This window comes from Peromyscus leucopus, chromosome 23 (genome assembly GCF_004664715.2).
Source record: "Peromyscus leucopus breed LL Stock chromosome 23, UCI_PerLeu_2.1, whole genome shotgun sequence".
In the NCBI taxonomy this organism is placed as follows: domain Eukaryota; kingdom Metazoa; phylum Chordata; class Mammalia; order Rodentia; family Cricetidae; genus Peromyscus; species Peromyscus leucopus.
In genome coordinates, this window is record NC_051082.1 from 11,763,100 (window position 1) to 11,786,455 (window position 23,356).

A 23,356-nucleotide genomic window follows, 5' to 3' on the forward strand; every position below is an offset into this window, starting at 1 on the left:
CGCACACACACACATACACACACCATGGTGTCCATATGGAGGTCAGAGAGCAACTTCCAGGAATAGGTTCTCCCATCCCTAAGTGGGTTTCAGGGATCAGACTCAGGGGATTCATCCTATGGCTCTGAGAACACTCATCAAGCGCTGTACCCCTGAATTCCCCACTTCACCCCAACCCTCTTTTTACTTTGCTTTCTGGGAAAAGGTTTTACTAAATGCCGAGGGCACCCTTGCCCTGGAACCCAGGCAGGCTTTGAATGTGTTTTCATCTTGCCAGCCTCCTAAGTAGCTGAACTTTCAGGGCTATCCCACTGCCCATCTTGATGTTTGCTATATTCGCCTAGGCTGGGGTGTGCAGCTCAGTGGCTTAGGGTGTGCCCAGCACTGAAGGGATGCTGTAGAGGGGCAGGCAGAGGAACCTCGGGGGACACCTCAGATCCAGTGCTTGCAGACAGAAGGAGCCCTTTTCTCTCTGGAGTCTTTTGGAATCATTACCATCACCATCCTCTTCATCATCACCACCATCATCACTATTACCGTCCTCACCACCATCATCATCATCGTTATCATATTGAGACATTGTCTTGCTGTGATGCTCAGGCCTGTCTTAAGCTCACAATCCCCCTGCCTCTGCTTCCAGAGTGCCAGGACTACAGGCACACACCACCCAGCTCTGTTTCCCCCAGATCCCTCTAATCCCATCTCATTACCACGGCTCTCACCCTTCCACCCCACCCTCAAGAACAGAATCTTCACGCTTCTCCCTCAGACTTCCCTCGGGCCTCCTGACGTCTATCATCCACGTGCTTTCTTCACAGCTTTTCCCTGAAAGCAGAAGTGACAGGTTGGGGACAGAAATCAAGGTGGACTAACAGGGACAGACAGCCCATCCCCGGGAGCCTGTGTCTTTAAGAACCGGGGCGGGGCGAGCCTTGAAGGGCGTGTCTTAGGCGGGAAAAAGAGGGCTGGGGCGTGGCCCGGCAGGGAAGTAGGCGGGACGGGGCTTGTGGGGGCGTGGCTCGGCTGCTCCTGGCCCCGGCTCTAGGGGCGGAAGGTCGTGTCGCGCGGGCCATCCGGCTGGAACAAGGCTCCGAGCTTGGGGATCCTGGCCCCGCCCGAGGTAAGAGGAGCCTCGCAGCCCCAGCACCCGTCACCCCAACTTCAACTTCTCCACCCGGGTTCCACCTGGGACCCTAAACCAGAGAACTCTGCCCGGTTTCCCATCCCCATCCCTCGCCGTCAAGTCTGCCCACCTCACCGGCGCTCCACACCGGTGCCAGCATGCTGGAGGCGCTCAATAGGTGCTCACTGGGAAATGAGTAAAAGAAATTGGTGGACAGTGGAGAGGAGACCTGTGTTGGGGACACGGGTGTTTGCCTGCCCCCTGGGTCAGCGCCCGTGTCCATTTCACAGATGCGGACTCAGAGGCCGGCTGCCCAGACTGCTCCCAGGCTGCCCACATAGAAAACGTAGAGACGGAACTGGAAGGCTGTGTGTTTTTCCACTCTGTGTCCGTGCCAAGTGGAGTAGCTAGAACCAGAGGCTCCCTTCCTGTCAACAGGTGAGGAAGCATCTGGGATCCCTTCCCCTCCTTTGGGGTCCCTTCCTGTCCTCCTTCCCCATCCCAAGGGAGATTGAGAAAGGCTTGTGCAAAGAATCACACCCCCTCCAAAAAAAAAAAAATCGGATGGCCTCTGCCTCCCTGATGGCAAAAATAAAATACACAAAACATGCGAGGCGGCTTGTTTAAGACTTGGAGCCAGTTTTCTGCTTGGAGAGAAAGATGAAGCCCTTTCCCCTCTGACGGGAGGGAAGTGGATTGTGCTGCAGCCGCACCCAACTCGGCGGCTGCGGCTGGTCCCAGGCAGTTTAGGCGGCTTTGAGTAACACACTTCCCTCTGGGCCTCAATTTCCCCATCCTAGAACTGTTGGCTCTGTGGCTTTCTTTCTTGCCGCATGACCCTGGGCAGCCGGCTGAACTTCTGCCCCCAGCCCTCTGAACGCCCCAAAGAGGGCCGGCCATGTGGTGTGTGTGTCACTTCTGCTGACTGTGAGGAAGGAGAGGGACATCACTTCACCGTGCCTCAGTTTCCCCGTGTAGGGATCAAATGAGGCAGGCCCCTGGTGTAACATGCTGGGCGCATGGCAGGACGTCCAAAGAGGTTGTGAGGTATGAGGCACTGACCTCTCTGGGTTTGGGCCTGGTGGCCACAGCCAAGTCCACCTCGGAAGTATGTTTTTTTAGGCTGGAACCCAGTGGCTGGTGCACATTGAAATCTCAGCTGCTGAGGAGGCTTGAGGCAAGAGAAGCATGAGTTCCAGGTCAGCCTGGCAAACTTAGGGAAGCCTGTCTCAAAATAAAGAGGAGGAGGAGGAGGAGGGTAGAAGCTGGACATGGTTCACACATGTAATCCTAATGCTTTCAAACCGGAAGCAAGAGGATTGTCACTAGCTCCAGGACAGCCTGGGCTACATAGTGAATTCCAGGCTGGCCTGGCTCAAAAAAAAAAAAAAAAAAAAAAAAAAAATCAACAAGGCTGGAGATTATAGTCCAATGCTACAGAGCTTACCTAGCATACATAAGCATACATAAGGCCCTGGGGTCCCTGATGCCCTACCCAAAAGGGAAAGAAAAAAAAAAACAAACTCCAAAGTCTGAGTTCTTTGTTCTTAGGGAAATTGGCCATTTCCCTTACTGATCTTATTTAGCTGTCTGGCTTGCTCCCTAGGCATCTTCCAGGCCTGATATCCTGGTGAGGGGCAGGCCTCAGGGAGACACCTGGTGGGTGGGGCACTCCAGAATAAGAGGCTTAGATGCAGCCCCAGGAGGGCTAAGGAAACTCCCTTGGGAATGGGGCCTCCATATTGAGGAGAGGGACTGGGCTTTGACAAGGTCTCTGGGCTCCTCCCCTGGGGCCTGCAGAGATAATATCCCCCTCCCCTCCCCTCCCCTCCTCTCCCCCTGCAGGCACTGGAGTGGCCAGCTCTTTGTAACTGAAGCAAACCGAGGGCGCCGGTCCGGCCCCTTGGGCCCCCCCCCCCCCGATGGCAGGCAGATGGCTGGATCTGCGCTGGGCACCTGGCTTCCTCTGTATGCCTCTGATAATGGAGATGGCATCTGGGGCCAGAGAGCCATCCACCAAGGCCCATGAGCACATCCAGTTTTGGGCCCCAGGTGTCAACCAGACGGCCATGGCAGACGTGAGTACCCGGGAAGGGCAGGAAGGTGGGTTGTTGGGTGGGGTCTCTGTTGTGTTGCCAGCTAATGATTACCCATCTGCTATGTGTCAGCGCTGACGGAGCTGGACTCTGGGATCTTCAGGAGCTCCTCCTGATGGAGCTGATAGTGAGATGAAGTCAGATGATTTCAGATGAGCAGTGAGCCATGTAGACAGTAACCCTGTGTGGAGAGGATGTGAGTGGGTTCTCAGTTACTTCAGGCTGGTGGTCTGCGGCAGACCTGTTCCTCGAACAAGTCGCTTGGAAGGAAGGAAGCCATTTGCACAGACCGGCAGACAGACATCTGGGGGAGAGGCTAGGGGACAAGGGCAAAGGCCCCGAGGCAGGTTCACGCTTAGTGTGTTCCCCCACAGCAATGAGGCCTGAAACAGTGTGTGTAAGGTTAAGCCAGGGGGGGACAGAGAGGTAACGCCGGCCGGATTATAAGAGATCTGTGGACCGAGGCTGGGAGGTGAGAATCGGGAGCCAGGGGAGGGTGTTAAGCAGAGGGATGTCAACATCTGATTTATGACTCCCTTCCAGGGATCTCCCTGGCTGCTATAGGAGGACGGATTGAGAGGGAAGAGAGTGGTCGCTGAGAGGCCAGTGCAGGGAGGCAGAGCTCCCACAGCCTCCAGGCTGGGAGCCTGGGAACATGGTGGTGCATTGGGAGGCGCAGGAAGGTCAGGGGGCGAGCAGGCAGGAGCAGGCGGGCATGAGGGATGGATGTTGCCGTGGGTCCAACCCGGTCCGTTGAGGGGGACCCTAGTGCCAAGGAATTGAACAGATATTTGACTGGGGACCTCTGGGGAAGGGGGAGGAGGGATGGGCACCGGGGCTGGACACAGGCAGATGGACAGCTGCAGGGACAGGGAGGAGTGGCCACAGGGGAGTGTAAGGCAGGCGTTGCTCTGGGAGAACTGGGACACACGCGCGCGCGCGTGCACACACACACACACAGACACACACGCGCACACACACACACACACACACACGCTTGTACTTTATTTTCCTTTTGCTGTGGGCGGGCGTGTGTGCGTGTGCGTGTGCGTGTGTGTGTGTGGTGCGTGTGTAGTGTGATGATGTATGTGCAGTGTGACGTATGTGCATGCACACGTGTTTGCAGGTGTGGAGGCTTACACGTGGTGGGTGCTGCTTACAAAGCTTCCCTGAAGCCCGGCAGTGGTGGCGCACACCTTTAATCCCAGCACTCGGGAGGCAGAGGCAGGTGGATCTCTGTGAGTTCGAGGCCAGCCTGGTCTACAGAGTGAGTTCCAGGACAGGCTCCAAAACTACACAGAGAAACCCTGTCTCAAAAAACCAAAAAAAAAAAAAACCCAAAACCTAAAGCTTCCCTGAGCACATGTTCTCGAGCCTGCGGAAGGCTGAGGTGGACAACAGTATGGCTTGTTCTTCCACTGTCCTCGCGGAGCCAGGCTCTCTCAGTCAAACCCGGAGCTCGCCGATTCGGCTAGCCCAGTTAGCCAGCTTGCTCTGGGGGAGCCCCTCTTCCTTCTAAGGCTGGAATTACAGGTGGTTTTCACAACCCGCCCAGTATTTACGTGGTCTCTAGGGAGCCGTACTCCAGGCCCCACCCACGCTTGCAGGATGAGCAGCTCTAACCGCTGAGCCATCCACCCAAGCGCTTTCTTTCCTTTGTTGGAGACAGGGTTTCCCAGGCTGGCCTCGTAGTACTCACTACGAAGTGGAGAGTAACTTCCTCCTGCCTTCGCCCCCGGAGTGAGAGCTTCAATATGGACCTGTGGGTCGAACCCAGGGCCTCAGGCACACTAGGCACGCAATTCTACCCACTGTGCCAAGCCTCGGCGCCTGCATTTTCTCTGGTAGAAATCGCATCCTCACGCCATCGGCACCGAGAGTGTCGCCACCCACACCAAGTTTACGGGCTGCACTTCACCCTCTAAAAATTGTAGCTGGGCAATTGAGCCCATTTTACAGATGGGTGGGCAAGTCTGCAACTCCTGGGTGTATACCACTGGCGGCTGCTACTTCCCAGGCGGGAATCCTGGTGGTTCCGTCTGTGCTGAGGGATTTGTCCGAGTCACTGTGCTCTTTTACACCATCCTGTGTGGTGGGCGGCCTTGGTCCCGGGACTAGATGGAGACTCTGAGGTCAAGGGTGTGAAGTTGGCCGTGAATCAAGGGGCCCCAGGGCTCCCTTGTGACAAATCAAACCTCCCTCTGAAGCCCGGCGTCTCCCCCGACAGACTCCCTCGGCTCCTCTGCCGGAGGGAGACTTGACTCTGAGCTCTGTCACCCCCAGCGTATGTTCCCCTGCAGTCTGCCTTCATTCACCAAACGTTCGGTTGTGTTTTATACGGGAACTCACACCGCTGGAGCCCAGGCTAGCCTTCATCTCATAGTAATGTTCCTGAGTTCTGGGTGGGATTACAGGCATGAGCTGCCATGCTGGTAGCTGGTGTGTGTGTGTGTGTGTCTGTGTGTGTGTGTCTGTGTGTGTGTGTATGTGTGTGTGTGTGCGTGTGTGTGTATGTGTGCGTGTGCATCCACACATGTGCGCGCACATCTGTCTATGTCTTTGCAGGTCTGTCTGCCTATCTGCGTCTATTCAGGTGCCTGGGCTGGCACTTTGGGGGAGCTCCCAGCAGGACAAAAGAGCAGGGCTTTCCTGACTGCTGCTGGCCTTCCTAGCTGTTTGATTGGCCTCTTCCTGGAGTCAGGAGGGCTCGGAGATCCTCAGCCTCCCTTGGACCGCAGAGGGGAAGGAAGAGAGCATGTAGGGACAAATGGCCCCAAGGTGACAGTGGCCAGAGCACTCTGAGTGAGGAAACCAGAGTCCAGAGACAGCAAGTGCTTTAGCAGAGGTCACACAGCTGGATGGACACTCAGGGACTCCTTACCCTCGGTCCGTCTCCTTATCGGCCCAGCTTTTGCTGTCCTTCACAATAGCCCTGCTGGCTACAGGGAGAGACTGTGGTCCCAGACCACATTCAGTTTGTCACTTGTCTGGCCCCCGGGGTGGGGGGTGGGTTGTGGGTTCTGCTGGCCAGGAGGTTGTTTTCGCATTAGAACTTGGATGTCTTTCAGAAGGGCATGTGACTTCCCAGAATTCCAAGTGACACACCGCCCCCCCCCCGCCCCCCCTGCCGCCCCCATGGGTTTAGCGTTTAGTGTCATCTGTGTGGTTCCCCGGGGCGGCCGGTGCCTGACCCTGGAGCCCAGAGTGTCCTCTGAGTTCTCCTGGGCCAAAGTGGAGCCTCGGGGACGAGGGTGGTGGAAGGGCTGTGGGGTGGTGGGCTGTCCCCCTAGGCCAGACTCAGAGTGGCGCCACCTCCGCTGCGCTCTACTGAGTGTGAGCAGACTGGGAGAAGGCTGGGCCTGGGGGAGGGAGGAATATCCAGCTCTGGCAGGGGCTGGGCGGGGCGGGCCAGGCCACATGGCAGGAGGCCACCTTCAGAGGACTGGCCTCGCTGACTCATTCTGCTGGGAGTGAGTGTCTCCCCACGTGTCAGCCCCAGTGTGTCCTCATCACTGTCATGTGTGTGTCCCACCCCCAGTCCTGTCCCCCTGCCCCACCCCCATCCCCCACCCCCGCCCTAAGGATGGAGGTGAGGGAGCAGAAGCAAGAGACAGGGACCTAGAGGAAGGGTCACTGTGCTGCAGCCGGCCACTGTCAGGCAGAGCTGGGGGAAACACACCTGGCTGGGGCTGCACACAGGTTACAGGAGGAGGGTGGGTGGGGGCGTGTCCCTTCCCTTCTCTGTGCCTCAGTTTCTCACTCACGGAGTAAGATCCACTAAGCTATTTCCCAGGCCCCTTGTATTTTGTTTGTTTTTTCGAGACAGGGTTTCTCTCTGTAGCTTTGGTGCCTGTCCTGGATCTCACTCTGTAGCCCAGGCTGGCCTCGAACCACCCGCCTCTGCCTCCCAAGTGCTGGGATTAAAGGCGTGCCCCACCTCCGCCCCCGGCTACCCCAGGCTCTTGTGTCCAGGGAGGGTGATGCCCCATTGTAGCAGACCCACTGTTGACAAGCTGGGGGTGGGGTGTGACCAACTCAGTGTGCCCACAGTGGGGTGCTTTTGGACTCTGAGCTGGGCCCGGGAGGAGGCTCACTGATAGAGTGCTTTGCAGAGTGCTCTCGCAGGGCGCACGAGGGCCAGGGCTCCCCTCTCTAGCACTGCATAAACAAACCATGGTGTTGCTTGCCTGGATCCTCATGTCTAGGGAGGGTGCAGGGAGGAAGATCAGAAGTCCCAGGTTTTCCCCAGCACGCAGCACGTTCCAGGGCCAGCCTGCGCTCCATAGGACCCTATCACCCAAAATTCTCCCAGCATTCCCCACTGGTGACAGAGGTGAGGTGGTGGTCCACTTCTGATCCCTGCCCAAGGCTGGGGCTCCCGGGGTCACAGGGGCAGCCACCACCAGCCCTGCTCTCTGGCTGCGTCCCTTCCTGTCCTCCTCCGTTCGTTCCTGTAATGGCATCCCGCACGCCTCTCTAGCACACCTCGCACTGTGAGATTCTCTCTCTCTCTCTCTCTCTCTCTCTCTCTCTCTCTCTCTCTCTCTCTCTCTCTCTCTCTCGTCCCGGCTTCTAGAGGCCACAGCTCAGGCCTCAGGACACCACTCAGCACTTTCACTTCCAGGGCTTTTCACTGACGAAATCTTCTGACCCGTGCTGGGAGTCATGTGCTGGGAAGTTCACTGTGGGCCAAGTCAGTCGGTCCCTGAGGGAGCCTAGGAGCTCGAGAACACTGTTGTTATCAGAAGGGCCACAGTGAGGTGGGGCCAGGGGGCAAACAGTGGCTTCGCCCAGGCCTGGGGTCCAAGATGTGCCTCTGTAATCCCAGCACTTGGGAGGCAGAGGCAGGCCGATCTTTGTGAGTTCGAGGCCAGCCTGGTCTACAGAGCGAGTTCCAGGACAGCCAGGGCGACACAGAGAAACCCTGTCTCGAAAAACCAAAATAAAATAAAGGAAGGGGAACAGCTACAGAGTGTCTGTCTGTCTGTCTGTCTGTCTGACCCTTCAGTGTTGTCTAGGTTTCCCTACCATGGCTCGACCCTTGTTCCTACTGCACAGGACCCCTGTGTTTGTTTGAAGTCTCCCAACAACTGCCCAGTGTGCTGAAGTCACTGTTTTATCTTTATTGATGCTATGCATATGTGATGTTGATGAGTCATAGATGAAGCAAATTACAGAGACGAGATTCAAGCTATCCTGATTTCTGTAAAACTAGCCGAGTGGTAGACCGTACATTACATGCTAACTTAAAGAAAAGGGAAAGTCTCCATAAAGATGTGCTAGTGTGGGATTGGTGGAAGTGAGATGGTGGGCGGGGCTTATAACAGACTTATTCGTCTTTATCTATTGCTTTTCTCAGCATTTATTTTGATTATTTTCAATTCTGTGTCTCTGTGTGGGTGTGTGCACACGGGTGCGGGTGCCCTAGCAGGCCAGAGGAATCACATGGGCCACCAGGGTAGGTGCTGGGAACTCAGTTCAAGTCCTGCAAGAGCAATAGATGCTCTTTAATCGCTGAGCCATCTCTCCGTCCACGTTATTCTATTGTGAAACCAACGTGTATTCGTGAATGACTGCGCTAAGTTGAATTTATTATGTTTATCGATCTGTTTATTTCACGTGCATGTCGGGGGTGGGGCATGAATGTGGAGGTCAGAGGACAACTTTCGGAGTCATTTCCACCACACGGGACCTGGAGATCAAACTGGGGTCATCGGGCTTGGTGCTCAGCTGGCACCTTCACCTGTGGAGACATCTTGCTGGCCTATAAATTTATTTTTTTTTTTTTCTTTTTTAATTTTTTTTTTTTTTTTTTTTTTTTTTTTTTTTTTGGTTTTTCGAGACAGGGTTTCTCTGTGTAGCTTTGCGCCTTTCCTGGAACTCACTTGGTAGCCCAGGCTGGCCTCGAACTCACAGAGATCCGCCTGGCTCTGCCTCCCAAGTGCTGGGACTAAAGGCGTGCGCCACCACCGCCCGGCTTTTTTTAATTTTTTTTTTTTTTTTTTTTTTTTGGTTAAATTTATTTTTTAAAACAAAAATGTCCAGTAGCCGGGCGGTGGTGGTGCACGCCTTTAATCCCAGCACTCGGGAGACAGAGCCAGGCGGATCTCTGTGAGTTCGAGGCCAGCCTGGTCTCCAAAGCAAGTTCCAGGAAAGGCGCAAAGCTACACAGAGAAACCCTGTCTCGAAAAACAAAACAAAACAAAACGTCCACTGGCTACCTTTGGGAGTTAGGGACGGGCTGACGGGAGAGTATGTTCAACTGCTTAGCTGGATCGGATCTGGTCCCCCCCTTGGTGGCTCTGTCACCCATATCCCTGGCCTCCCCCTTTTGCAGTGCCGAGCCGTGTGTACCCTGAACACTTCTGACCGCTGCGACTTTATCAGGATGAATCCCGACTGCCGCAGTGAGGGGGGCTACCTGGACTACCTCGAGGGCATCTTCTGTCACTTCTCCCCTCCCCTCCTCCCTCTGGCCATCACTCTCTATGTGAGTCTGTGCCCTGGGGACCTGGTCACGGGCAGGTGTCGCCGGTGGGATGTAACTCTGTCTCCCTTTCTGGTTCCCACCAGGTTTTCTGGCTTCTTTACCTCTTTCTGATCCTGGGAGTCACCGCAGCCAAGTTGTGAGTGTGGCCTTGGCTCATGTCCAGCTTCCAGATGGGAAAATGCAATCCTGAGAGGTTTTGGGGGAAATGATGGGGCAGGGGCCAGTCACTGTGAGCAGGCTCATTGTTGGCCGTGTGTGGCCTGTGTTGACAGAGACCAGAGGTCCAGTCTCTTTTTTGGTTTTTTTTCAGGATAGGGTTTCTCTGTGTAGCTTTGTGCCTTTCCTAGAACTCAACTCTGTAGACCAGGCTGGCCTCAAACTCACAGAGATCCGCCTGCCTCTGCCTCCCGAGTGCTGGGATTAAAGGCGTGCGCCACCACCGCCCGGCTAAGAATTCTGGTTTTTGAGACAGGGTCTCTCACTGATTGGGCTAGACTGGCTGGTCAGTGAACCCCTGCCTCCCCAGCACTGGGGATTACAGACATGCTACCATGCCCAGCTTTTTTTCACATAGGACCCGGGGATTGAACTCAGGTCCTCATGTTTACGAGACAGGCACTTGACTAGCGGAATCCCCTCCCTGCAGACCCTGACTGTTGGCTCTTCTTCTTCCAGCTTCTGTCCCAATTTATCAGCCATCTCCACCAATCTCAAGCTCTCCCACAACGTGGCAGTATCCTTCGACCCAGCTCCCTGTGGGAAAAGGGCGGTCGAGGGAGGTGGCGGCACAAGGTGGCGGCTGTGATCTGCATGGAACCCCCTTGACATACTCCTCCATGGTGTCACCTTCTTGGCCTTTGGGAACGGCGCCCCGGATATCTTCAGCGCCCTTGTGGCTTTCTCGGACCCACGCACTGCTGGCCTGGCCATTGGGGCTCTGTTTGGTGAGCACAGTTCTATTGGGGTGTCGAGGTATTGGGGGGCCATGCCCGCTCCTGAGCTCAGCTCTGCTGTCTTCCAGGCGCAGGGGTGCTGGTCACCACCGTGGTGGCCGGAGGCATCACCATCCTGCATCCCTTCATGGCTGCCTCCAGGCCCTTCCTCAGGGACATCGCTTTCTACATGGTGGCTGTGTTCCTAACCTTCACTGCGCTCTATCTCGGCAGGATCACGCTGGCGTGGGCGCTGGGTGAGCAGTCCGGGGCGCTCTGGAAGTCTCTGGAAGTGTCCGGGGGACAGGGAGGTTGATTTGATGCAAAGTGACAAAACTCTTCTCAAGCCAGCAAATGATAAACAAGAGGGGGGGTGGGGGGAGAACCTGGAGGCTTTCAGATGTGATCGTCACCCCCAGGGGCCTCACAGTGAACTCGGCCAAGGCCAATTCTGATTAAGAGAGCAATGTGAGGGTCAGTCGGGGAAGCCAGGAAGGGACACGAGGCCCAGGGACAAGCCACGGAGGGGGCCGTTACTCCCCGTTTCCCTGGTAATGGGGGTGGGGGTGGGGGTAGGGAAGGGGTAAATGAGAACCTGGCAAGCGTCTTGAGCTGGAGCTACCCAAAACTCATTCTAGCCATGGAAGGGAATAGGCCAGAGACAAGTTAGCCCAGCAGGAGGATATCCGGGACCACATGCCAGACTTGCCTGTTGCTCTGACTTCCTCCGCGGGAGTAGCCCACTGGGGTGGGGGTGGGGGTTGGGGGTGGTGGTGTTAAGGGTGTTAGTGTTCACCTGTGCTTCCTTCTCTGATGGAGGGGTTTTTCAAAGGAGATAGGCAGGGAAGGTGAGCCTAGAATGGCAAGAAAAGGGTGTGGAGACTCACGGAGATGGCCACTCACCCACCAGGACAGGGTTAGGCTGGCACCTGCTGCCTGGACGCCAGCTGATGAGGGTCTGCCCCTCTGCCTGCAGGTTACCTGGGCCTCTATGTGTTCTACGTGGTCACGGTCATCCTCTGCACTTGGGTCTACCAGCGGCAGCGGAGCACGTCTTTGATCCACTCCATGCCTGAGACACCAGGTGAGGAACCTCCACAAGGGGACAGAAGGGACGGGGCTCCTCTGTCCTTCCCTGCTGCCTCGTGTCTGTCTCCTGTCCGTCTGTCTCCTTCCCATGCGGTTTCCACCCTGCCCAGGCCGTGTCTATCCCCTGGTGTGTGCTTTGAGCCTCAGAACGCTCTCGTCCAGGGTCACCGCTGGTCACATCAGTGCAAGCTGAGTGTGCCTCTGTCCTCAGGAAGACTCCAGATGAACCCTCTAGGCACATGTACAGAGCACAGGTGCACACATACACACAAGTGCACCTCCCCGATACACACACACACACACACACACATACATAACACATACACAATACCCAGAAATGCACAGCGTGCGAAACAGGATCTATAGAAAACACATGCACGCGTGTGCACACACATAGTATACAAACAGATGCACTCACAAATACCCACAGGACACACAGACACAAGGAGCTCACAGGATTTGGGTGTTTGCTGCATGTCAGGCATGTTATCGGATTCTGTCCCCTCGGTGACACTTCTTTGGTATGGGGACACTTTTTTTTTTATTTTTAAGATTTATTTATTTATTATGTATACAGTGTTCTGCCTGCATGTATGCCTGCAGGCCAGAAGAGGGCGCCAGAGTTCATTACAGATGGTTGTGAGCCACCATGTGGTTGCTGGGAATTGAACTCAGGACCTCTGGAAGAGCAGACAGTGCTCTTAACCTCTGAGCCATCTCTCCATCCCCGTATGGGGACTCTTATTTCACTTTTCTTAGAGAGGAAACAGACCCAGGGAGAAACCAAGTCCTCCCAAGGCCAAGGAGCAGGAGGGAGGTACAACCAGCACCCCAACACCGGGCTGTAGACCCAGACCTCGAAGGTCACCCCGGGGAGCCTGCAAGCTGTTCTGTTACCAGTCTGCATAAAGCCTGTCTGTGTGGCTGCCAGCCTGCAGAGGGCAGCACTGTCTCATTTCTGTCACAGAGCAGGGTCTGAGGGCCCTCCTACAGGAAGGCAGCCGGGATTTCCCCCTCCTCTCCCTAAGCAAGCTGCCCCACTGCTGTGTCTGTAGATACATGGAAGCTTGGCAGGTTGGGGTGGGGAGGGACAAGCGATTCTGAGAGAGGCCGAGGTCACAGAGAGGCAGAGAGAAGACTGGACCTGTCCTTGTCTGGTGGGGGGTGGCAGCGCTTTCCTCTGAGGCTTCTTCTCTTCACGGGTTCCAGGTCTAGTGAGCGCTGGGACCTTAGGGGAATGTTCTAGACAAAACAAAAAGCATCGTAATGTGTTGGGTGTGCTGGGACACAGCTGGAACCCAGCACGGGGGAGGCAGAAGCAGGGCCAGCAAGATGGTTCGGGAAATAAAGATGCTTGCCACCAAAGCAGATGATCCGAGTTCGATTCCCCAGCATCCTCATATTGGAAGGAGAAAACCTCCTCCTGTTAGTTGCCCTCTGACCTCCACATGGGTTCTTCACATGTGCATGTGCATGTGTGCACACACGATAAATAAATATATTTTTGTTGTTGTTATTTTCCAGACAGGGTTTCTCTGTGTAGCCCTGGCTGTCCTGAAACTCACTCTGTAGACCAGGCTGGCCTCAGACTCACAGAGATCCGCCTGCCTCTGCCTCTCGAGTGCTGGGATTAAAGGTGTGTGCCATTACTGCCTGGCTAATTTTTTTAAAGTCCCAGGATAGCCTGGGATACATAGCAAGAAAAAGAAAAGAGAAAACCGCTGGAGCCACCAGGCACTCACCCCGCCTGTGGGTATCGGACTGGGCATTGCCACTGCCTGATGTTGGGGGATGCTCTGTGAGTCATGTTCCCACAGTGTAGGGATTTCCGAGTGAGTGTAGCCATGGCCGAGATAGCGAAAATGAAGGGCCCCGGCAGAGTGTGTGTCTGGCATGCACAGGGTCTAGGTTCCTTCGCCAGCCCTGCATAAAGCAGGCACCGTGATGGGCGCCTATTATCCCGGCGCTACGGCGACAAGGCCTGGAAGAAGTTCAGGGTCAGCCTGGCTATGTGAGACTCTGCCAGGGAAGGAGGGGGATAAAGAGGAGGGGAGGGAGGGAGGGTCTGGGCGTTTGCATATTAACTCTGTCCTGTCCCAGAGGTGACCCCCATCCCCACCCAGCATGGTTCCAGAGGGTTCTGGGATGTCACAGGGTGTGTTAACCATGCCCACCTCGCCCCTGTTTTCTACAGAGATGCTGACTGATTCAGAAGAGGACCAGGTGTCTTCCAACACCAACAGCTATGACTATGGTGAGGCCCCAGGCTCTGGGCCCATGGGGATAAGGACACCAGGAGTCGCTGGGGCTGGGTTCAGGGACCCTCTGCTGGGCTGGCAGGGCAGAGGAATAGGCCTCCCTAGATGAGCCAAGCATGGCCACACCTCCCCTGTATGGTACACACAGGAGATGAATACCGGCCTCTGTTGCTGGGTCAGGAGACCACTGCCCAGATCCTGATCCAAGCCCTGAACCCCTTGGACTACAGGAAGTGGAGGACGCAGTCCATGTCGTGCAAGCTCCTGAAGGTGGTCAAGGTAAGAGGGGTCCCAGGATCCAGGCTCCTGGCCTTGTGACTGTCATATAGTGTGGGAATGTTTTTTTTTTTTTTTAGTTTGTTTTTTTGAGACAGGGTCTTCCTGTGTAGTACCGGCTGGCCTGGCAATGTAGACCAAGCTGACCTTGAACTCATAGAGATCCACCTGCCTCTGCCTCCTGAGTGTTGAGGCTAAAGGCGTGCACCACCATCCCTGGCCACTGCAGCCTCTTAGCTGGAGTCCACCGAAAGGCCCTTTGATGGCCAGCCTGGGATGCAGTAGGGAAATTGAGTCCGCAGGCATGGCTGGTGACCTGACCCAGGGCTCTCTACCCTCTATAGAGAAGGGAAAAAGAAAAAAAAAGTGTCTGCTGGGGACAGGGAACCCAGCAGTGTCCTGGGCAGATTTTAGCCCGTGTTATCTCAGGAATAAAGGACAAACTATGATTGTGTACCCCTGTGTCTATGACATCATCCGAGCCCGGTTCCTTCAGTATAAGATGGGATTGGGGGGCGGGGGGCAATAGCTCGTTGGTGGAACACTTGCCTAATGTTAGGTATGCAGGAAGCCCTGGGTCCCATCCCCACACTACGTAAATGAGGTGTGGTGGGCATGCCTCTAATCTTGGCGCCGCCGAGGAGGTGGAAGCAGAGATGGGTACATCATGCATGCAGGCGTGGAGCTGAGCCCTCTTGTGGGTGCTCTGCAGCAACAGAGCACTCCAGAACGGGGGGGAGCTCCTGATGCACCCCCCTCTCCAGCTGACACCTCCCACTCCCGTGCCTCCCCACCCCCCACCCCCCACCCCAGTTGCCTGTGGAGTTCTTGCTGCTGCTCACAGTACCTGTTGTGGACCCCGACAAGGATGACCGGAATTGGAAGCGGCCACTCAACTGTCTGCAGCTGGTCGTCAGCCCCCTGGTCCTGGTCCTGACGCTGCAGTCGGGGGCCTGTGAGTACCCCTCCCCCACTGCTTCCTTCCTTCCTCCTCCTCCTCCTCCTCCTGCCCCAGACAGAGCCTCTTCAGACTAGACTCTTGGGCGTGCTTATCCAACAAGGAACTTCTTTATCGGTGGTCCAGTCCTGCCGCCTGCGGGTGGGGCTGTAAACAGGGGGTCCTCGGCCAAGTCCAGCCCTCTGCCTATCTTGTCTCCCATCAAAGACCGAGGAGGGCTGGGGGATGGGCAGGGCTCAGAGATGGAGCACTTGCCTAGCAGCTGAGGTGCTGGATTTCATGTCCAGTACTATACTGCTACCAAAAAAAAAAAAAATTAGAGAACAAGGCTAGGCATGGCAGCAAACTCCTTTAATCAATCCCAGCACTCGGGAGGCAGAGGCAGGCGGATCTCTGAGTTTGAGGCCAGCCTGATCTACATAGTGAGTTCCAGGATAGCCGGGGCTAGCTATACGGTGAAACTTTAAAAAAAAAAAAAAAAGTCTTTAAAAAAAATACAGAATGGGAAATTTCACATCAAACTCCAGCTTCATCTTTGAGATCTGGGCCAGAAGGATCAGCTGCCTGAGCCCAGAGGTGGCTTTTAGTTTCTGTGATCCCGGAGCCCTCCTTTGCCCTCAGAGTGACTTGCTGGCCCCCACCACACTGGCTTTTCCCCACCGGCCCCAGAATGGCCATTACATTTCTGCCGCCTTCTAGCTGAGGAACACAAAGACTCGCCAGGCGTTTTCTAGTTCTATCCATTTTTTTTCCTTGTTTTCTGAGGTGAGGTACTCACACTGCTCATTTCTCTGTCCTCTGGCATCTCCCGTCAACCCAAGGTTGGTGAGGTGGGAGTCTGAGGCAAAGGCGTGGGTGATCATATGTGATTTTCATGCCAGGGCTGAAGCCAAAGCCATGTTGTGTGAGTGTGTGCCCGGTTTATAGAAGGATGTGTGTGTGTGTGTGTGTGTGTGTGTGTGTGTGTGTAGGGGGCGTTAGAAGGAAGGGCAGTGAGGATGCCTGGGAGCCTGGGCCCTTGCCGCCTTTGTCCCGGAGGGAGTTGTGGCCCTGCTTCCCACCAGGACAAGCCTGGAGCTTGCTTCACAACCACTGGGGCTTTCTCTAGGATGGAACCCAGGGCTTCACACAGCTAAATGTAAACATGCCTTTGCTACAGCCCCAGCTCTCACTTTTTAGATTTTAGATAGTCTCGGGATGTAGCCCAGGCTGGCCTTGAACTCACTACCTAGCGGAGGAGGAATGCCTCCGTCTCCCCAGTGTGAGTACTAGATGACAGACGGGCACCACCGTGTCTGGTTTTTATATGATGCTGGAGAAGGAGCCCGGGCATCGTGCATGCTAAGCACACTGTCTACGGACCTCAGCATGCGGCCCCTCTCCTTTCTGAACTTCTGAACTTACTCAAAGCCTGTATCACTGTGGGGAGGGGTAGGAGGAAGTGGGGAGCCAAGGCTGGGGGGGTCCCAGCTCCCTTTCTTGTCCCACAGATGGCGTCTATGAGATCGGCGGCCTCCTTCCTGTCTGGGCTGTGGTGGTGATCGTGGGCACAGCCCTGGCCTCAGTGACCTTCTTTGCCACATCTAACCGAGAGCCCCCTAGACTGCACTGGGTAAGGATTGGAGGCCTCGGACGGGCGGCCTGGGTGTGTTCCTGGGGTGGTTTGATGACCGTAATGTCTACCTTGAAGGAGAGCTGAACCCCAAGTTGTTGGCCTGTTCAGTTTTACTGTGAGTGGAATGGGCTTATTTTATTGAGATATCACTCACACACTTTTCAGTTTTCACGTTTTGTTTTTATTTTTGTTTGCTACATTCTGTGCATCAGTGTCTGGCTTGCATGTGTATCTGCACACCATGTGTGTGCGCGGTACCCTAAGAGGCCATAAGAGGGCGCTGGATCCCCTGGAATGGGAGTTACCTATGGTTACGGGCCACCTAATGTGGGCACCAGAAACTGACCCAGATCCTCCGCAAGAACAGCAAGTGCTGTTAACTGCAGAGCCAACTCTTCCAGCCCCTATTTTTTTTTTTTCTTTTTGATACAAAGCCTTATACAGCCCAGAATGACCTTGAACTCATGATCCCCCTGCCTCCAATCCCTAGTGCAGGATCAGGTGTGTGTCCTCACACCAGTTTTGTTTGTGTTTCACAGTGCTTGTAACTTGAAACTCAGGGTTTCAAGCACACTGGGCTGGTGTACGTTCCTGGGAGTGGAGTCACTGGGTCCATGGCGAATGTGCGTTTGGCTTTCTGAGGAACTTGGGGCTGTTTTCTGAAAGAGCAGTCTGTAGTCTTACCGTCCAGCATTTCTCTGTCCACTCTTTCCCGCCTCCAGGACTCTGTGAAGTTCAGGTGGTTTGTCCGGAGATTTATTTTCCCCAAAGCTGTACTGAAACTCACTTGTTTCAATATTTTGAGATACGGTCTGTTGTAGCCCAGGCTTGGTCTCAAACTTGCTACGTGGGCAGAGAGGAACTGGGACTTTTCTGATCCTCCTGCCTCCACCTCCCAAGTCCTGAGAACAGGTGGTGCTGGGAATCAAACCCCAGGGCTTTGCACATGCTCAGTGAGCACTTGACCAACTGAGCCATGTCCCCAGGCCCCAAGTTTTTCACTTTTTAAAATTTTTTTTTTTTTTTTGTGTTTTTGTTTTTGTTTTTCGAGACAGGGTTTCTCTGTGTAGCTTTGCGCCTTTCCTGGAACTCACTTGGTAGCCCAGGCTGGCCTCGAACTCACAAAGATCCGCCTGCCTCTGCCTCCCGAGTGCTGGGATTAAAGGCGTGCGCCACCACCGCCCGGCCACTTTTTAAAATTTTTGAGACAGGGTCTCACTATGTAGAGCAGGCTAGTCTCAAACCCAGATCTCATACAGATCTACCTGCCTCTGCCTCCTGAGGGCTGGGATTCAAGGTGTGAACCAACCTGCCTGACAAATTTTTAATTTTTTTTTTCTCACCCAGACACAGGGTCAACATAGCCCTGGCTAGCCTGGAACTCACTATGTAGATCAGGCTGGCCTCAAACTTACAGAGATTCACCTGCCTCTGCCTCTCAAGTCCTGGGATTAAAGGTGTGCGCCACCGCCACCACCCAGCTCAAGTTTTTCACTTTTTAATAGTTATTAGTAGGGGGGAAAGTTAGGCCTGGCAAGATGGCTCAGTGAGTAAAGACACGTGCCAACAACGAGTCTGATGACGTGAGCTGTATCCTCAGACGCCACACGGTGAAGCGAGTGACCTCCACATTTTCACTGTGTCATGAACTCCTCTACACACACACGCATGCACACACAAAATAAGTAAATAAAAAAAAATTTTTTTAAATGTGGAAAGCCAGGTATGGTAGTGTGTGCTTTTAATCCCAGTACTTGGGAGCAGAGGCTGGAGGATCACATGTTCAGGGTCATAATCCGTCATGTAGGGAGTTTGACACCCATCTGTGCTTCGTGAGACTCTCTGTCCAAAAAAAAATAAAATAAATTAATAATAATAAGTAAAGGGTCTCCCTCCACCAAATAGCACTGAGCCAACCTTGTATTGACTACTTACTGTGTAAAAAGGATTAATAAACCCACTGCAAGCTCGTAAGTCTTGAGTATTGACAGGCAAGCACTCTGGCACTGGGTCGCACCCCGGCCTGGGTTGTAGGTGCATGCTACCCAGCTTACAGATAAGGACCCGAGGCTGTGTCCCGCTGGGGACCGGCTGGGGTCCTATCAGGATCCCCATTCCCTTCCCAGCTCTTTGCTTTTCTGGGCTTCCTGACCAGCGCCTTGTGGATCAACGCGGCTGCCACTGAGGTGGTGAACATCTTGCGGTCCCTGGGCGTGGTCTTCCGTCTGAGCAACACTGTGCTAGGACTCACCCTCCTGGCCTGGGGGAACAGCATTGGAGGTGATTTGGGGCTGTGGGGTGGCGCTTCCCCTCCCTAGCCACAGTCATATCTGTAGAGGACATCCAGGGTGTGTGTCCTCTGTACCAATGGGGTGCCCACTGACATTTTTGAGTGACTATCACTCTGTGTGTGTGTGTGTGTGTGTGTGTGTGTGTGTGTGTGTGTAGGGGGTCACTAAACCATCCCTGGGCTGGAATATTCTTTTCTTTTTTCTTTGGTTTTTCGAGACAGGGTTTCTCTGTATAGTTTTGGTGGCTGTCCCGGATCTCGCTCTGTAGCCCAGGCTGGCTTGGAACTCACAGAGATCCGCCTGCCTCTGCCTCCCAAGTGCTGGGATTAAAGGCGTGCGCCACCACTGCCTAGCTATGGGACTGGAATATTCTATAAAGGCCTTCCGAGTTTGATGCTGAAAGGCTCCACGGCTCCCCAGAGTTCAGGCAGGACGTGAAATCCATTACAGCCAACCATGTTTAATGTACATGTGTGTGTGGGGGGTGACACACAGGCTGTCACGCATACACACCTGTAGCACTTGTCCAGCCACAGCGACTTGGTCGTGGTGAACCAGGTTACCCACTTAACAGGAACATTCTAGCATGGAGCTAGGAGCCTAGAACCCAGCTGTCCTTTCGCCCAGGCCTTTGAGATCTTGCCGAAAGCACACCAAGGTGCTGGGAGGGCTGGCGGGGTCGAGTACTATCACCTCTAAGGTTGCTCCAGTGAGAAAGAGTGGGGGACATGGAATTAGGGTGAAGGGTATCTTAGTGGGTGCCGGGTCCCCCAGAGGGCGTTTATCAGTGGTTATTGTCTGACTAGTTGTATAAACAGGAGCCTGCCCCTCACTGCCTACTCTCTCTCTCCGTGCAGATGCGTTCTCAGATTTCACACTGGCCCGCCAGGGCTACCCCCGGATGGCATTCTCCGCCTGTTTTGGTGGCATCATTTTCAGTATCCTTTGTGGGGCGTGGTGTCCCCAGCTCTGAGAGTCACAGGTGGGCTCTGAGTGCCACCCTGGGGGGACTGGCCAGGGACCTAGGGCTTCACCTTTGCATTTGTTGATGGGGGAATTGAGATTCTAGCCTTGCAGGGCTCTTGTGAGAACCTAACGCTCAGGTTAGTAGGAAGGAATCCACCTGGAATGATCTATAAGGATGGCCTTGGCTCTACCTCAGCTTATGTAAGGCACAGGGGTGTGGTTACCTAGCCTCAGTTTCCCCATCACAGGTGCCAGGCATTTCTGACACCCCATTTCATTCTCAAGCCGAGTGCAGAATAGGCTCTTGACACCCATTCTCTGAGAGGCATTAGCATCAGGTGCCCTGAGTGGGGGGCCCTGGGTGTAGACAGTAAAAAAAAAAAAAAAGCCATGTGCTGAGGGGGTCCTCTGAGCCCGGGGCTAGGGGTTGAACAGCTGTGGGGGAGGGCTGCAAGGTTGGGCACTGGGCTCCAGCGAAGCTTCCTGAACTGGCGGCTGCAGACATCCTGGTGGGCGTGGGGCTGGGCTGCTTGCTGCAGATCGCCCGGAATCATGCTGCGGAGGTGAAGGTGAGCCAGCCGTCCGGAGGGACGGCTTATGTGATGGCTTGAAAGGATCTTGCATGGGGGTTGGACTTTCCCTGTGAGCAAAGTAACCAAGCCGCAGCTTGCATGGAAGGGGCGGGTGGCCGGAGGCTTCTTTGGTCCTGTTCAGCTTTGCCAGTGAATTGGAGCGATGGCGTACCCCAGCTTCCTGGATAAGCATGCATGGGGTGAGGACCGAAGCTAGAAGTTAGACACGCGGGGAGTTGCTGGGAGAAGAGAGATGTGCCCCAGAAGGTGGAGCCCATCATATCAAGGGAGGGCTCTTTTTGTTGTTTTTGGGTTTGTTTGGTTTTTTGTTTGTTTTGGGTTTTTTGTGACAGGGTTTCTCTGTGTAGCCCTGGCTGTCCTGGAACTGGCTCTGTAGACCAGGCTGGTCTCGAACTCACAGAAATTCACCTGCCTCCGCCTCCTGAGTGCTGGGATTAAAGGCATGGGCTACCATTGCCCGGCTCTAAGGGAGGGCTCTTAAACACACAGGCTGGCCTGGGTTCTTGTGAGTGCTAAGACTTTACTGAGACGTCGGGGACATGACGTGTGTTTTGGGGAGTGGACTCTCTGGGGATCTGCAACTTGTAGAGACCTGGGGACTCAAGTCTATGGCTCACACATGCTAAGCATGCGTTATCGTACCACCACTGCACCTCTGGCCCCAGAATCTGCTCTGTGTGTGCACGTGTGTACAGCTATGCAGACCTGTGCATACCCAGAAGCTGAAGGTGGATACTGGGTGACCTCCTATGCTCACTGAACTTGGAGCTAAACATTTGTGCAAAACACACGTGCACACATCCACCCAACTGCTGTTCCTTTGACTCTCCAAACACAGAAGGGTTGAAAGATGTGTCTAATGAACACTTCATACCCACCCTAGGTTCACACACACCCACACACACACCCGATATGCTTGCTCCCTGCATCCTGCCTGTCCAGTGTCTTGATGTAGGAACATGTCTTCAGCTACACCACGGAAGTCAGTATATAAAAATGCAGCCCGAACCAGAGGTGGTGGTGCACGCTTGTAATCCCAACACTTGGGAGACTGAGGCAGGAGGATCGCCCCAAGCTCAAAGCCAGTCTAGGCTACAGAGCAAAGAACTGTGGTCCCAAAGGTGTTGGGGTGATTGGAGGATGTGGCTCCGTTTTAGCAGGGTGTTTGCCTAACATGCACGAAGCCCTGGGTTTGAGTCTCCAGCACTGCAAAAATAGGGCGTGGCCACGCCAGCACGGGAGGCCAGGAAGAGAAGCCCAGGAAGGCCCAAGTGGAAGCTGGTAGATAAGGTCCCTTCCGCTTTGGAGTCTGAAGTGACTACGAAAACGGAGCCTTGCTGTTCCACACGCAGAACCCATAGCTGTGTGCCCGGGACCCAATACCCCCGCGTGGTGCCCGTGGCTCAGAGGGTACTGAACAACCTCTCCTGCTCTCCCCACAGCTGGAGCCAGATGGACTGCTGGTGTGGGTGCTGGCCAGCGCCCTGGGGCTCAGCCTTGTCTTCTCTCTGGTCTCCGTCCCACTTCAGTGCTTCCAGCTCAGCAAGGCATACGGCCTCTGCCTGCTCCTCTTCTACGCCACTTTCCTTGTCGTGGTCCTCCTCACGGAGTTTGGGGTGATTCACTTGAAGAGGGTCTGACTGAAGCTGCTGGGCCTGGTGGTTTAGGGGTGATTCCCTTAGCCTCCCGATGGGAGAACTGGAGGGGGAGCCCACGCAGCTCCGGAGAAGGTGGTCTGTCACTGCCAGAGCAGAGCTCCGTGTGGACCGGAAGGTCCTGACTGCCGGCACCCAACAGCCTTAGTGTGGGGATTGGGAGGTGGCCAGGACCGGACTTTGGATGACCGCAGAGGCCCCGGAGAGGGCAGCCTGTCGGCCCCCATCAGTGCTGGGCTCTGGGCGGCCCTGTGCCTCCCTCTTAGGCTCTCCCACGGTCCACAGTGTCAGTGAGTCCCGCACCAGTGCTGGCTGAACGGACCCAGCCTGTGGTTTCTCAGCCTCCCACGTCAGTGTTACAGTCACAGGAAACAGGTCAAGTTAACGGTTGTCCGCGGTACCGACGGAGCCAGTTGGCTCAGAACCACCTGGGCCCTGCCCACCGAGGGGCTGCCACATTGGACTGTGCCACATCTGGACTCTTCTAGAACTTTGTGTTCAGAACTCTGGCTCCCCAACCTACAAAACAGGAGCCAGCCTGGGTCCTGTGCCTACCTCAAGGGGAGCCAGGGGGAGGGCCCCTCCACAGGGGCTTCTTACAAGTGGTGTGACCAGCCTTTTAAAAATGCCACTCACAGCCGGGCGGTGGTGGCGCACGCCTTTAATCCCAGCACTTGGGAGGCAGAGGCAGGCGGATCTCTGTGAGTTCGAGGCCAGTCTGGGCTACCAAGTGAGTTCCAGGAAAGGCGCCAAAGCTACACAGAGAAACCCTGTCTCGGAAGAAAAAAAAAAAATGCCACTCACTCCCTGACTGCTTCCAGCTATAATTAAGAGACTTGATGGTTGGTTTTTGTTTTCCCCACCCCCAAAAAACAAGACTATTCAAAAATAAAAGCTATTTCAAGTGGACCAGAGAGGCCCACGGGTTCCTCCGTTTTTTGCCTGGGCAGATAAACCGGGAAGGCTGGGAGGGATCGAGGTGGGGTCAGCAGTCACCCTCCCGGCTCCCGCCCT

General features: G+C 54.9%; 1 protein-coding gene across 2 annotated transcripts; it reads left to right on the forward strand.

Annotated features, from left to right (window-relative positions):
- The first annotated feature begins 1,009 nt into the window (after window positions 1–1,009).
- On the forward strand, window positions 1,010–23,050 carry Slc8b1 (solute carrier family 8 member B1). 2 transcript variants are annotated; one of them, XM_028878782.2, is made up of 17 exons: window positions 1,010–1,120; window positions 1,414–1,561; window positions 2,969–3,201; window positions 9,557–9,709; window positions 9,793–9,845; window positions 10,385–10,442; window positions 10,548–10,653; window positions 10,731–10,898; window positions 11,618–11,725; window positions 13,925–13,984; window positions 14,137–14,267; window positions 15,078–15,219; window positions 16,713–16,834; window positions 18,964–19,117; window positions 19,986–20,066; window positions 20,596–20,663; window positions 22,130–23,050. In XM_028878782.2, the coding sequence occupies exons 3-17, from the start codon at window positions 3,046–3,048 to the stop codon at window positions 22,325–22,327; spliced, it is 1,758 nt and encodes a 585-aa protein (XP_028734615.1). In that variant the 5' UTR covers window positions 1,010–1,120; window positions 1,414–1,561; window positions 2,969–3,045; the 3' UTR covers window positions 22,328–23,050. The 2 variants fall into 2 exon arrangements, with proteins under 2 accessions (XP_028734615.1, XP_037054557.1); XM_037198662.1 differs by lacking the exon at window positions 1,414–1,561 and having other exon boundaries at window positions 1,016–1,120.
- Window positions 23,051–23,356: the final 306 nt, after the last annotated feature.